The sequence below is a fragment of the Euleptes europaea genome, chromosome 18, assembly GCF_029931775.1.
Source record: "Euleptes europaea isolate rEulEur1 chromosome 18, rEulEur1.hap1, whole genome shotgun sequence".
Lineage (NCBI taxonomy): Eukaryota > Metazoa > Chordata > Lepidosauria > Squamata > Sphaerodactylidae > Euleptes > Euleptes europaea.
Genome location: NC_079329.1, coordinates 27315613 through 27329649, shown reverse-complemented (window position 1 = coordinate 27329649; position 14037 = coordinate 27315613). Strand labels below are relative to the sequence as shown.

The 14037-nt window shown below is 45.7% G+C and overlaps 1 protein-coding gene across 1 annotated transcript in view; it reads right to left on the bottom strand.

Moving 5' to 3' along the window:
- The window catches only part of ARHGAP23 (Rho GTPase activating protein 23), a 140441-nt gene that overhangs the window by 99833 nt on the left and 26571 nt on the right, over nt 1–14037 (bottom strand). Inside the window, exon 2 of the mRNA XM_056864757.1 lies at nt 3491–3670. Within this exon, the coding sequence (XP_056720735.1) occupies nt 3491–3670 (180 nt within the window). The remainder of the gene's footprint in view (nt 1–3490; nt 3671–14037) is intronic.

The window sequence follows — 14037 nt, the reverse complement described above, 5'->3', positions numbered from 1 at the left end:
CGTGGAGGAGTGGGGAATCGAACCAGGTTCTCCAGATCAGAGTCCACCACTCCAAACCACCGCTCTTAACCACTACACCACGTCATGTTTAGCTTCCAAGTTCTGATTAGCTTGGATTGGTCCGGGCTATTCAGGCTGCTTTTTACTATTCTGCTTTTCAGTAACTATTCCCAAGCCCTTTGATATCAACCATTTCTGCCTCTTCCATGGGCCTGAAGCAGCATTAGTATCTGAACCAGGTTTGGGTCTCAGCCTGCCTACAGGTTACTCCCTGGGCTGCAGGTATTTGCCACTTCTTGAGTAGGTGGTAGTTACCTGCATTTTAACCAGGACATTTGACAAATCAGAACTTAATTCAGTTCACATGCACTAATGTAGTTCCTGATTTTTAATTGGTTTCAAGTGGAAACAACCTAGGTCCTAGAACAATGTCAGAACAACCTCAGCCAGAACCAAATGCAGTAGTTCAGTGATCTGAGTCCATGATCTTGCCTCAGGAATGGAGGCTGAATGATGATGAAGAAAAAGATGAAGAGGAAGAGGCAGTGGAGGAGTTGGTTTTTATATGCCAACTTTCTCTACCACTTAAGGAAGAATCAAGCCGGCTTACAATCACCTTCCCTTCCCCTCCCCACAAAAGACACCCTGTGAGGTAGGTGGGGCTGAGAGAGCTTTAAGAGAACTGTGACTAGCCCAAGATCACCCAGCAGGCTTCGTGTGGAAGAGTGGTGAAACCAAACCGGTTCACCAGATTAGAGTCCGCCACTCACGTGGAGGAGTGGGGAATCAAACCCGGTTCTCCAGATTAGCGTCCACCTCTCCTAACCACCGCTCTTAACCACTACACCACGCTGGCTCTCAACCAGTCCCCATGAGGCCCAACGACACCTTAGCTGGGTGAGGCCAGGTTGGGCCTTTGCCCAGCAAGGCGTCTGACTGACTGCTGGTGATTGCATTGGCTGGGCAGATTTTTTTTTAATGTTACTTTGCCACCAGCCGCCACCACAGCACAAGGATCTACACCGTGTTACTGAAGTTAAGCTGCGGCAATCATTTTGCGGCTGGCTCTGCCTCCTGCAGCAGCCACTTTGGGGCATCCATGTGGTCAGGGCCGGATTTAGGTTGGATGAGGCCCTAAGCTATTGAAGGGTAATGGGGCCCTTTATATGTCCAGCTGTCCTCTGACAACAACAAATTGTCGCTGTTTTTTGTGTTGAACATATAAAAAAGGTAAAGGTCCCCTGTGCAAGCACGGGGTCATTCCTGACCCATGGGGTGACATCACATCCCGACGTTTTCTAGGCAGACTTTGTTTATGGGGTGGTTCGCCAGTGCCTTCCCCAGTCATCTCCCCTTTACCCCCAGCAAGCTGGGTACTCATTTTACCGACCTCGGAAGGATGGAAGGCTGAGTCGACCTTGAGCCGGCTACCTGAAACCAACTTCTGTCGGGATTGAACTCAGTATGGTAATTTATGGACCTAATAGGTATCGAAAGCCATTTGCACATAACAAAATATGTATTTTATCAAAGCAACTGTTGAACTGAAATACAATTTTTTTTCCTTTAAATTTTTTTGGGAGCCTCAAGAGAGTGGGGCCCTAAGCTATAGCTTGTTTAGCTTATACGTAAATCCACCATTGCATGTGGTTACTGTGCCCACCGTGCCGTGTCCCAAGGTGCCCGCAGGCTCGAAAAGGTTGGGGACTCCTGTGCTCCTGTGAAGTTACTAGTTGCCTGATGGCTTTTTTCTCATTAGTGTCGCAAAGAAGGAGGGAGAGATGAGAATGTGGGAAGCTGGCGAGGGCGGAAAGAAAGAGAAGAATGGAAAGGGCAGGAGCCGCCATTAGGGAGGGCCGGCCCGCGACCCCCTTTCAGAGGCTTTGCGACCCACTTTTGGGTCCCGACCCACAGGTTGGGAAACAGTGCCATAATGAAACCACGCGGGCCAAACAATAAAGTCCAGATCTTACAACCGCTGTTTTTGTATTCTCAAAAAGCTATTCAGACTAGGGGAGAACAAAAATGGTCTTCTGGCTGCTAAGAGATCGGCCACTAAGATTAGAAATACTCATGAGCCGGGGCAGCTTCTGGGAGAAACATGGAGAAGTCAACGAAAATTCTCCTTTTCGAAAGGAAAAAAAGATACCCTGAAGGCTGACAGGTAATAAATCAAAACAAGCTGTAAAATTGGTTACTAGGTTTGCTTGGCGCCCTTTGTAGCAAACCTGTGGAATTTGCTGCCAGCGGCACAATGGTTTTTTAAAATAATAATAATAATAAAAAAGCTCAGCAATTTCATGAGGGCCAAAGAGAGGTCAAATGAAAAGTCATAAAAAAACAGCGTAAAACTACTACACCTATCAAAAATTACAAACATCCCCACTAACAAAGACACGCCAGATACAAGGAAGCCTTTCCCTAGTGAACTGGGGGTATCACGTACCAACAAATCCTAGCACAAAATTACGGGAAGCCACATGAATATGCATGCGGCTGCCTTACACCGAATCACATCATTGGTCCAGCAAGGTCAGGATTGTTTACTCAGACTGGCAGTGGCTCTCCAGAGTTTTAGGTATAGGTCTTTCACATCACCTTACTAGCTGATCCTTTAGCTGGAGATATCGTGGATTGAACCTGGGACCTTCTGCCCGCCAAGCAAATGCTCTACCAATGAGCCAGGGCACCTCCCCACCATTGGGTTACTCTTATGAAGCAAGAGCTTCTGACATTTCCCTCACGCAAAAGGCCAAACTGCAGTAGGTTCCCCACCACAGTAAAAAGGTTGTGCAAGCACCGGGTCACTCCTGACCCATGGGGTGACGTCACATCCCGATGTTTCCTAGGCATACTTTTGTTTACGGGGTGGTTTGCCAGTGCCTTCCCCAGTCATCTTCCCTTTACCCCCAGCAAGCTGGGTGCTCATTTGACCGACCTCGGAAGGATGGAAGGCTGAGTCAACCTTGAGCCGGCTACCTGTAATCGACTTCCGTCGGGATCGAACTCAGGTTGTGAGCAGAGCTTGGACTGCAGTACTGCAGCTTACCACTCTGAGCCACAGGGCTCTTCAGGGCAGCTTAAAAGGTAAAGGTCCCCTGTGCAAGCACCGGGTCATTCCTGACCCATGGGGTGACGTCACATCCCGATGTTTCCTAGGCAGACTTTGTTTGCGGGGTGGTTTGCCAGTGCCTTCCCCAGTCAGCTTCCCTTTACCCCCAGCAAGCTGGGTACTCATTTTACCGACCTCGGAAGGATGGAAGGCTGAGTCAACCTTGAGCCGGCTACCTGAAACCAACTTCCTTCGGGATCGAGCTCAGGTCGTGAGCAGAGCTTGGACTGCAGTACTGCAGCTTTACCACTCTGCGCCACGGGGCTCTTAGTTTCCCCACCACAAGCGGGACAGAATTAGGGGCCCTAAAACATTATGAAATACTTGGCTGTGGAATGAACCTTAGCCCATTCCCCCCAAATCCAGAAAGAACGTTACCTTCACGTTGGAATGAACCGCCGACTCTGGGGGGTATACGATGAAATGCCGGAGGGTGAAGCCGTAACCCCCCTGCGAGTTCTTGCGCAGCACCACCGTCTTCGGCCCCACCCAGGGGAAGGACTCCACCGGGGGGGTGTTGGCGTTCGTGGCCAGGCCATCTCTTCGGCCCAGTTTCGGCTGTTGAGAGATAAATGCACAAGAAAACCGTGAGCTCCTGCTAGAGTCTGAATCAGGATGAAAAGTTCACACACTGAACCAACCAACTAGAGAAACACAGCATTATGGGGTTCAAAATAGGGGGGGCTTGTAAAATTCATCTCCGCCAGTTAATGAATTATAGATTACTGTTTTTTGTTGTTTTTTACAATAGAGATAATAATAGTAATTTTAAATACTGTCATAACACTTCTCCGGAAGTCCAGTGGTGGTGGGAACACTGTTTAGGGGGTGGGTGGGTACTAGAGCACTGTATAGTTTGCAATTTATATTATACAATGTAACAGTGATGGTTTTATAAGTGCTCTTTGTTTTTTTGTACTTTTGTATTTTATATGTTTTCTTTATTTTTGTGTTTTGATTTATATTATAATTTTTTTCTTTATTATTATTATTATAAAAAATAATAAAAAAATTCTTTAAAAAATAGAGGGGGCTTGGCTGTAGGGATCTTTCCAGAAGGAAAGGAAGAGGCGGGCATAGTTTTAAAGACCCTGGCATAGACATATTTCTGGAGCATGTTCCGTTTCCCAATGACCCTGATCTTGGTGTCTCCTTTCTGTCAGAATACGAGCCTCTCCCTTCGTCAGGCAGGGATGAACTGGGGAAACCTAAGGCAGAGCCAGGCTATAGTTCTGCCCACAGCGTTGAACAAAGAATGACGGAGAAAATGTTGCCTAAAGGACGGACGCCTTGCTGTTTTGTTTTATGAACTTCATCGAGGGCACGTATCACTTGCTTTCACAGCAGGATGGAGGGATCTAAACCAAACCAATAATAAATACAAAAACAGGACTGGATCCAAATATTCCATTTCACTAATAGCAGAGCGGGACGTTTTACTTCTGTGGAAAGACTCCCGGCATTGGAACAAGACTCCATCATTATGGTTGCCAGATCCCTCTTCGCCACCTGCAGTAGATTTTGGAGGTGGAGCCTGAGAAGGGCAGGGTTTGGAGAGGGGAGGGACTTCAATGCCATAGAGTCCAATTCCCAAAGCTGCCATTTTCTCCAGGTGAACTGATCTCTATCGGCTGGAGATCAGTTGTAATAGCAGGAGTTCTCCAGCTATTACCTGGAGGTTGGCAACCCTATCCATCATTGGTTGGCTCCAACCCGCTGCGTATGGCAAATGGAAGTTGCATGCGTTTGCAATACTTCAAAAAATGCTTTAACTAGAGAGGGTTGAGAAGAAAGAAGTGTGTCTCCCATTATACCAAGAGAAGGGGCGGTGGCTCAGTGGCAAAGCACCCGCTTTGCATGCAAATGGTCTCAGGTTCGATCCCCGGCACCTCCAGATAAGGATCGCTGCCTGGAGGTGTTGGGAAAGACCCAAAACCTTGGAGCGCTGCTGCCAGCCAGACTAGACGATCCTGGGCTGGGTGGACCAACAGTCTGACTCAGCATCAAACAATAACACATGTTCAAATTCAGATTCTTAAAATCTGTGGTCGGCCTGCAGAACTAGTCAATTTCCAAGGACAGCGGGTGCTCTGAAGCCAGATCCCGCCTGGGTTACCAACGGAAACAAAGTCACCCCTTGTAATTAGTAGGCTGTTGAGACTTCTGATTAGCTGGCAAGGCATAATTACTAGAAGCCTAGACTTCTCGTGTGTTCCCCTGGTCAACTATATTTATTTGATTGGATTTGATTTCTATCCTGTCCCCTCTCCCGCTGCAGCAGAGCTCAGAGTGGCTACAACATATAATATATATCATAAAAATCCGGTGAATATATTACATAAACGGCAAATTAAAATATAAATATATATAACTCTTTAAAACTCTGAGATGGCACGTAATCATTCCCCCCATGACATCTCCTGCCTGTACAATGTGTGTGTAAAGTGCCATCAAGTCGCAGCCGACTTATGGCGACCCTTTTTGGGGGGTTTTCATGGCAAGAGACTAAGAGAGGTGGTTTGCCAGGGGCTTCCTCTGCACAGCAACCCTGGTATTCCTTGGTGGTCTCCCATCCAAATACTAACCAGGGCTGACCCTGCTTAGCTTCGGAGATCTGACGAGATCAGGCTAGCCTGGGCCATCCAGGTCAGGGTGCCTGTACAATACACCTATTTTAACCCAGTTTAACAGCTGTTTGGAGAATTCCTCAACAACTGGCTCTAGGGACAATCAGTACAGGGCATCTTGCCTACATCTTTTTCATTAATCCTTCTTGCTCTACCTTATACCAAAAGAAGTGGTGAGGCTGTAATAGGCGGTGGAATTGCCACGCAAACCTTCCTCCTGGCCCAACCGGCACCATGAAATGACAACAGAAGAAGAGGAGCTGGTTTTTATACCCCAATTTTCTCTACCTTTAAGGAGTCCCAAACCAGCTTACAATCACCTTCCCTTCCTCTCCCCACAACAGACACCTTGTGGGGTAGGTGGGGCTGAGAGTGTCCTGCGAGAACTGTGACTAGCCCATGGTCACCCAGCAGGCTTCATTTGCAGGAGCGGGGAACCAAACCCAGTTCTCCAGATTAGAGTCCACTGCTCCTAACCACCACACCACTACATCACAAGATTCCTAGGAGATTGTTAGACCAGAAGCAGTATTTTTGACCAGAAGGCCCCAAGACAGGACCCTAGTGAAATGTTGAAATGGAAAGGGGGAAAGGGGAATCCATCTCAGATTATATCTGAGAGCCAGTATGGTATAGTTGAAGAATACTGGACTGGTAGTGGGGTTGCATAAGGGCATCAATCTTTTGGAAACAGGTTGTAAAAAATTATGTCAATTGGGTTGAGGAAACAAATTCCATTTAAGCCAGAAACCTTATTGTTGAACTATCTTCCTGAAATTCTGGGAGACCAACGGATAGTAGCGTTACATATGTTAACTGCAGCTAGAATGGTCTTTGTAGGGCAGTGGAACCAGAAAACTTGATTGACTGTCAAAAATAAAAGTGGTGTATATTTTAGTGAAGCTAACCGCTTACCCAAAAAATAATTCTATTAATAGTGTAGACCTGTTATGGACAAGAACCATTCAAAGAATGGAAACAACCAAAACTATATCTTATTATAAAATGGACAAGTGAGAAGGGGCCACGGATGCAGGGTTGTAAATTTTATTTTATGTGACTTTATGTGATTATGCGGTTATTTGTTTTGAGTTTATGTATATATTTGCTGTTGACTGACCATTTACTGTTGACTGGACTGGGAGATGGGACATCTGGGTTCAAATCCCTATTCTGCCATGATGTCTGCTGAGCGACTTGGGCCGATTACACGCGTTGTCTCAATCCAGCCTACCTCCCAGAGTTGTTGTGAAGATTAAAATGGGGGATGCAGAACCTCATGCACTGCCCTGAAGTAACTGGGTTTGGATAAAATGTCCCAGACAGGCATGCCCAAATTCAAAATTGTAACATTTCAAACATAAGAGAAGAGAGCCTGAAATCTTGGGTTTTATGCACAGTTTGTGTTTTAAAAATTTGATTTCTCTCACCGAAAACCCAAGTTGCAAGAAATATGGTTTTTATATACTGGTTTCTCCTTATTTTCAACAGTCCAAAGTTCCCCTTGGTTATTTATCACCGCAGAAGGGGTTTGATGCAATTTACCGCTGAGTAAGTGCTAAAATAGCACCACTTAGCCAACATAAGAAAATAAAAAACACATAAATCGACATTCCATCACTATCCATCAGGAGAACAATAATTTCTCTGAATTCATTTCAGTACAAATTCCTGAAAGATGGAAAGAAACAGCAAGAGGAGAGATATTTGAAGGTTGCTTGGTAACTACTGAGACCTTCCTTTCCTGTTTTCCCTGGAAGCAGGCCCTCACTGACTGGTGGGAGACATCGGAATGGGAAGAATCAGCCCAAAGTTGAATTAGGTGTGGGGAGATGCATCTTTGACTGCAGGGGACAGAGGCAGCCATGCAGGACTTTGCCAGGTCAAAAAACTGTTCAGCACAGTCAAATCCAGGAAGATGTCAAAAGATTTCAATACGGACAACAGTTTGCAAATGATTGTTTCAGCCTGCATCTCCAATGTAAACTGCAAAAAAAGTGGGGGGACAGAGATTCTTCCCACCAGAACGTAAGACGTCAACACAGCAAGTCCACACGGGAGCTACCCTGTAACCGCATTTTGTTGGTAAACCAGAGGAATGTAGCTATCGAGTCGGACATGTAATCCGAAAGCGTTCCACGTCTCCCTCCCCTCCTGCCAACCCTGTGGGATGCCCGAAGTTTGCAACATGACACTCTATACTTTAGAAGGGAATTATGCACCGCTTCGTCTCGCCGGCATGAAACCAGATGGTTTTCAATTGCTCTGGGCCACGCAGTGAACTATGTGGGAGCAAGCAAGACCTCAAGGTATAATTTAATTCACTGTTGCAGAATAGTATTGCCTGCCCTTTTAAAAAAAAACTGCGCAAAGAAAAGCCTAAAGTATATAAAGTATGCAAAGTAAGCACATTTACACAGAGATGTCTGTTTACCGTAACTTCTCCTATTTGAGGTGAGTGTCAAATTCCTATGCCTTAAAAAGCCTGCTCAAGATTACAGCATTTCACTCATTGCGCACACATTTTCAGACTTATTTTTGCAGCCCTGAGGACTAGAAACCTGTTGCCAAACAAAACTGAAATGCTCATCTCTAGCCTCCACATCAGTTTCTGCTTTTCCATGGAGAACCACACAATGTACTCAGCTCTTACTACAACACTTTGCAACCAAGTGATTATAAAACAGTCAATTAGCTTTAAAAGTTTAGCTTTGACATTGATACTGGGATGACAGTATTCACTTGCGTACAGATATTCTAGCTACTGATTGTCAAGACGTCAGCAACAGAATGTAGATCCCCAGTGCAGCTTCAGCGGGGAAAGTTAAAAGCTCAGAGGTAAGGAGGGACCCACCTGTAAACAAACCGGACTTTAAAGAAACTGCATGATTTTGGACAGAAAGGAGTAAAAAGTCAAAACGTTCTACGAGAGCCAAAGTCAGGGCAAGGCCAGAGCCAAAGACGGCACTGTGAGACATGTCCGTTTACTGATGGAGCACAATCAAATCTTTGGCTGCCTAGTCACGGGGGAAGGAAGACGGGGTTTGAACCCTGACCCTCAAAGTCCAGCAGCCTTTCACAACAAACACAGGCACATGCCTTTATTGGCACATAAAAAGAGGAACATACATTAGAATCATATCACAGAGTTGGAAGGGGCAACACAGGCCATCTAGTACCTCCTGCTTAATGGAGGATCAGACTAGACTAGAGCATCCCTGACAAGTGTTTGTACAGCCTCTGCTTAAAGACTGCCAATGAGGAGGAACTCACCACTTCCCTAGGTAGCTGATTTCACTGTTGAACAACTGTGTTCACTGTTGAACAAAATCTTTTCCTAATATCCTAAATCTTTTCCTAATATCCTAATATTTCCCTAATATTCTGCCCGCAATTTAAACCCATTATTGCGAGTCCTATCCTCTGCTGCCAACAGGAACAGCTCCCTGCCCTCCTCTCAGTGACAGCCCTTCAAATACTTAAAGAGAGCAATCATGTCCCCCCTCAACATTAGGATAAATCCGAGTACAATAAATACAACTGGATAAAACAATCCCAAATCAGCCATTAAGGAATGCTACATACCATTCATGATATCTGATTGGTAACTGTAAAAACCTTGCAACTGATTCAGTTATTTTTGGGTTTTGTGTGGTCATAAGATAGGATATCCTGATTTCATCAGAAAGCCATTCCCTGTTTACAAACAGCGTGTCAATGAATTGGGATGGGGCTGAGAGAGCTCTAAGAGAACTGTGACTAGCCCAAGGTCACCCACCTGGCTTCGTGTGTAGGAGTGGGGAAACAAAATCAGTTCACCAGATTAGCCTCCGCCACTCATGTGGAGGAATCGGGAATCAAACCCGGTTCTCCAGATCAGACTTCACCGCTCTAAACCACCACTCTTAACCACTACACCACACTGGCTCTCAAGTTTATAACATCTTGTTTACGGTTTCTGAACAGTGTTTATGACATTAATCTTAACTGATTAAAATTTCAACAGATAAATTAAATTTCTCTTAATATTCATCTTTGCCTTCAATTCAGGTTTTAAGACAGTGATGGCGAACCTTTTAGAGACCGAGTGCCCAAACTGCAACCGAAAACCCACTTATTTATCGCCGAGTGCCAATGCGGCAATTTAACCTGAATACCACCCCCACAGGGGGCCAAGAGGGAGAGGCTAGGGTTGCCAAGTTCCTCTTCGCCATGAGTGGGAGGTTTTTGGGGTGGCGCCTGAGGAGGGCGGGGTTTGGGGAAGGACTTCAGTGCCATAGAGTCCAATTGCCAAAGTGGCAATTTTTTCCAGGGGAACTGATCTCTATTGGTTGGAGATCACTCGGGGTGGGGCAGAGCCAGAAAGGCCAGCAGCTTGGGGGAACCGCGCGTGCCGGCAGAGAGGGCTACGCGTGCCGGAAGTGGCACGCGTGCCATAGGTTCGCCAACACGGTTTTAAGAGGAGTATAGGTAATAAAATCTCCATTTATCTTGGAATTCTTTACTTGGCTTTTTATTCACATAGTTTGTCCATTTCGCCATCACCGCACTATCTGCCAATTTACTCTCCCAGTCCTCTACACCTGGGCATTCCTCTGCTTTCCATTTTGTAGCCCACACAACTCTTGCAGCTGTTGTCATATACCTAAAAAGTTCTTCTGCTGATCTTCCGATACCTACTGTACCAATGAAAGGGCAAAGGAGGCATGAATTCACCTTCTCGCACGCAACCCAAGGTAAAGCCCCAGTTAATGGAATGTTTCAAAAAGCTGCCAAAAGGCAGAGCGGCAGAAGAGCCAACATATTATATAATTCCACTTAGCAATTATATAGCCACAGGGGCTCCTTGCTGTTCAAAACAGTCCCAGAAACCTCCTCTTCTCTGGGTTCTTGCCTTGAATCACACAGCATATTGCCAGGCAAAGAGAGATCTTATCTGCATTGCGCGCTGTCTCCCTGATCCTTTTAAATCCTGGATATAGATATGAAATATCATGCTATGTGCATGTATCTATACAAACATGTGCACATACATACAAACAAGTCACTCTGTTGATTAGTACTCCGACTGGCACCGACGTCTCTAAGATCTCAAGTGGCAATCTTTCCCAACTTTGCTGCTTGAGTGCGATCCTCTCGTTAGAAATGCTGTGCTCTTGTTCCCCACAACCTTGACAGCAGGCAGGCACAAAATCCAGAGCAGAACCAGCCACGCGCACTTCCTGACCTGCAGCGGCCAGCCCCTCAAAAACGGCAGTCCCCTCAAAAAAGAATGCAGATTTGTTTCATACACATCCTTTCATAAGTTGATCCTATAACAACCAACAGTGCCTCAGTTCTACATGTGATTTCCTGATTGGTGTGTGCCTGCCCATAGCAATCAAGTCATTTAAAAAAAATGTTATTCATGTTACCTGGATCTACACTACAGCAAAAAACAACAACACACATAACACAAACACACACACTGCATACAAAACATGCTCTTTGCAGTAGCTGTTTCAACACTTCACACTGGTGGCTTTCAATCTGTGTTCTGAATTCCTTGTGAGCTCTAACAGTTAGAGCGCTTCCTCGGGAGGTGGTAAGCTCTCCTTCCCTGGAGGTTTTTAAGAAGAGGTTAGATGGCCATCTGTCAGCAATGCTGATTCTGTGACCTTAGGCAGATGATGAGAGGGAGGGCATCTTGGCCATCTTCTGGTCACTAGGGGTGTGGAGCGGGGAGGTAGTTGGGAATTTCCTGCATTGTGCAGGGGGTTGGACTTGATGGCCCTGGTGGTCCCTTCCAACTCTATGATTCTAAGGTCCTTCAACAAGAAAAATCTGAAACTAGGTACAGCTTGCCTGAAAGATAGCTTGCCCGTCACTACCAATCTTCTGCAGCGTAGTCACACAGGAATGAGAAGGGCACTCTAAAGAATGTGCAGAGCAGGAGGCAAAAGTGACACTCAATAGGCCTGGCCAGTAGCTGGTGTGGGTAATGCAATATCCTCAACATCTCTACAACCCTCAACACTGCCCCCAAGCTTTTGTGGCAGATGTTCAGGGATTACTCTACAAACTCAGTGTGGAACAAGTTCCTTCCAACGTTCCACATCAAATACCGCTGTGATATACTAGTCAGCAAAAGCATTATCAAACGGGGAATAAAATAGACATGAGCCGCAAAAAACCAAACTGCTTCTAAGACCGTGGAAGGCTAATTCACACATGGATATTCACAATTATTTAGTACATCACTCAGTGCCTGAGACTTTTATACACAATTGTGCAGAACCAGTGTGGAATACAGTCAGAATGCAGGACTAGGATCTGGTTGATCTTGGGTTCAAATCCCTTTTCTGTCGTGGAAGCTCACTGGGTGACGTTGGCCCAGTCACTCTCTCAGCCCAATCTGCCTCACGGGGGAACAGCCAGAAGGGTATGATGGATAAAGTTTCAGACTAAGATCTGGGAGACCCAGGTTCAGATCCCCATTCTGCCATTAAGCTCACCAGGCAGCATTAGTCACTCTCACTCAGCCTAACCTAGTCACTCACTCAGCCTAACCTACCTCACAGGGCTGTTGTGAGAATAAAATGGAGAAGGGAAGAATGTTGTAAGGCACTTTGAGTTCCCACTGGGGAGAATAGTGAGGTATAAATGAAGTAAACAAATAAAGGAAGGAAGGAAGGAAGGAAGGAAGGAAGGAAGGAAGGAAGGAAGGAAGGAAGGAAGGAAGGAAGGAAGGAAGGAAGGAAGGAAGGAAGGAAGGAAGGAAGGAAGGAAGGAAGGAAGGACCATGTATGACACCCTCAGCTCCTCAGCAGGATCAATGATAAGCAGAAGGTTAACGGAGGAATTGTGGATGGAGCCATTTTGGATTAAAAGTGGGAGAAGAGACTTCTTTTATGATATTCCTCCATATTATAAACTCTCTGCTTGCAGTAAATCAGTAGGTCAGTGAGACAGATTTAGCACTGCCTCCTAGATTACCTCCTAAGGGTGGGATTTTTTTTTTAGCACGGGGAAGCATACTGCAACCTTAAGTGGAGGAATTCTGAATTCTATCTCCTGATTCTGTATAATGTGAAAATCTGCTTCAGTCTACAGCTGAACGTTAAACTACCTCCACTGAAAAGTCTTACATTTAAGGTCACGCAGCAAATACCTTCTGTGGCATTTGATCTGCAATTACTGTTTTGCACAAGCAAGTCATCCCCTTCCTGTTGCTGTCATTCAGTCCGGAATACTCACTGCCCTCTAGCAAACACCTCAACCCATTCTTCGGCTGCATTCACAAGTGACACAAGGCATGCATTTTCTGTGGCTGGTATTTCTTGCAACAACAGCAATGAGAAACAGACAGGCTCCATTCTTCCAGGGCTGTAATGTTTTGCCGATCCATTGATTCAATCAACTGATGAAACCCTTCTGAGTGATTAAAAATATGCCTTGACTGTTATCACCATCACTAAGATATTTATACCCTGCTTTTCTCCCCAACGGTGTCCCAAAGTGACTTACAACATCATTCCCCCCATCTTTCATTTTATCCTGTCAGCAACAACTGAAGCATGTTAAGCTGAGCGTGTATGACTAGCCCAAGGTCACCCAGTGACGGCAGAACAGGGATTACGAACCTGTCTCTCCCAGATCCTAGTCTGACACTCTAACCACTACAGATCTAAATCAGGCAGCAAATATTCTTTTAAAATTCTACTACTTTTTATCACAAGCTACAGATGCCATCCTATATCACTCCCCTCACTGACACATGAGGGGATGCGTCTTTGAAGATGGTGACTGATGTGGTATCTACGGTGGTGGAAAGTGCCGTCAAGTCAAAGCTGACTTATGGCGACCCAGTAGGATTTTCAAGGCAAGAGACGTTGGGAGAGGGTTTGCCAGTGCCTGCCTCCGCGTGGGCTGAGAGAGTGCTGAGAGAACTGTGACTGGCCCAAGGTCACCCAGCAGGCTTCATGTGGAAGAGTGGGGAATCGAACCCGGTTCTCCAGATTAGAATCCACCGCTCTTAACCACTACACCACACTGGCTCTCTATGTGGCACCTATATGCATCATATTTAAAAAGTACTTTTTCCCTTTCAGAATTATTAGGGTTTCTTCAAAACACAGAATTATCTAGTAATAAATTAAAACAGACGCAATTAATTGACTAAGATTTCTTCGACTTAGAAGACCGTCCCTAAATCCTACCTGGTGGTCTTTAGCAACGTTGCTACTGGATTCTAACAAACGTTCAGGTAAATGCACATTTCCTGCTCTTATGAACCTTGTCTTACAGATGTGTCAGGGT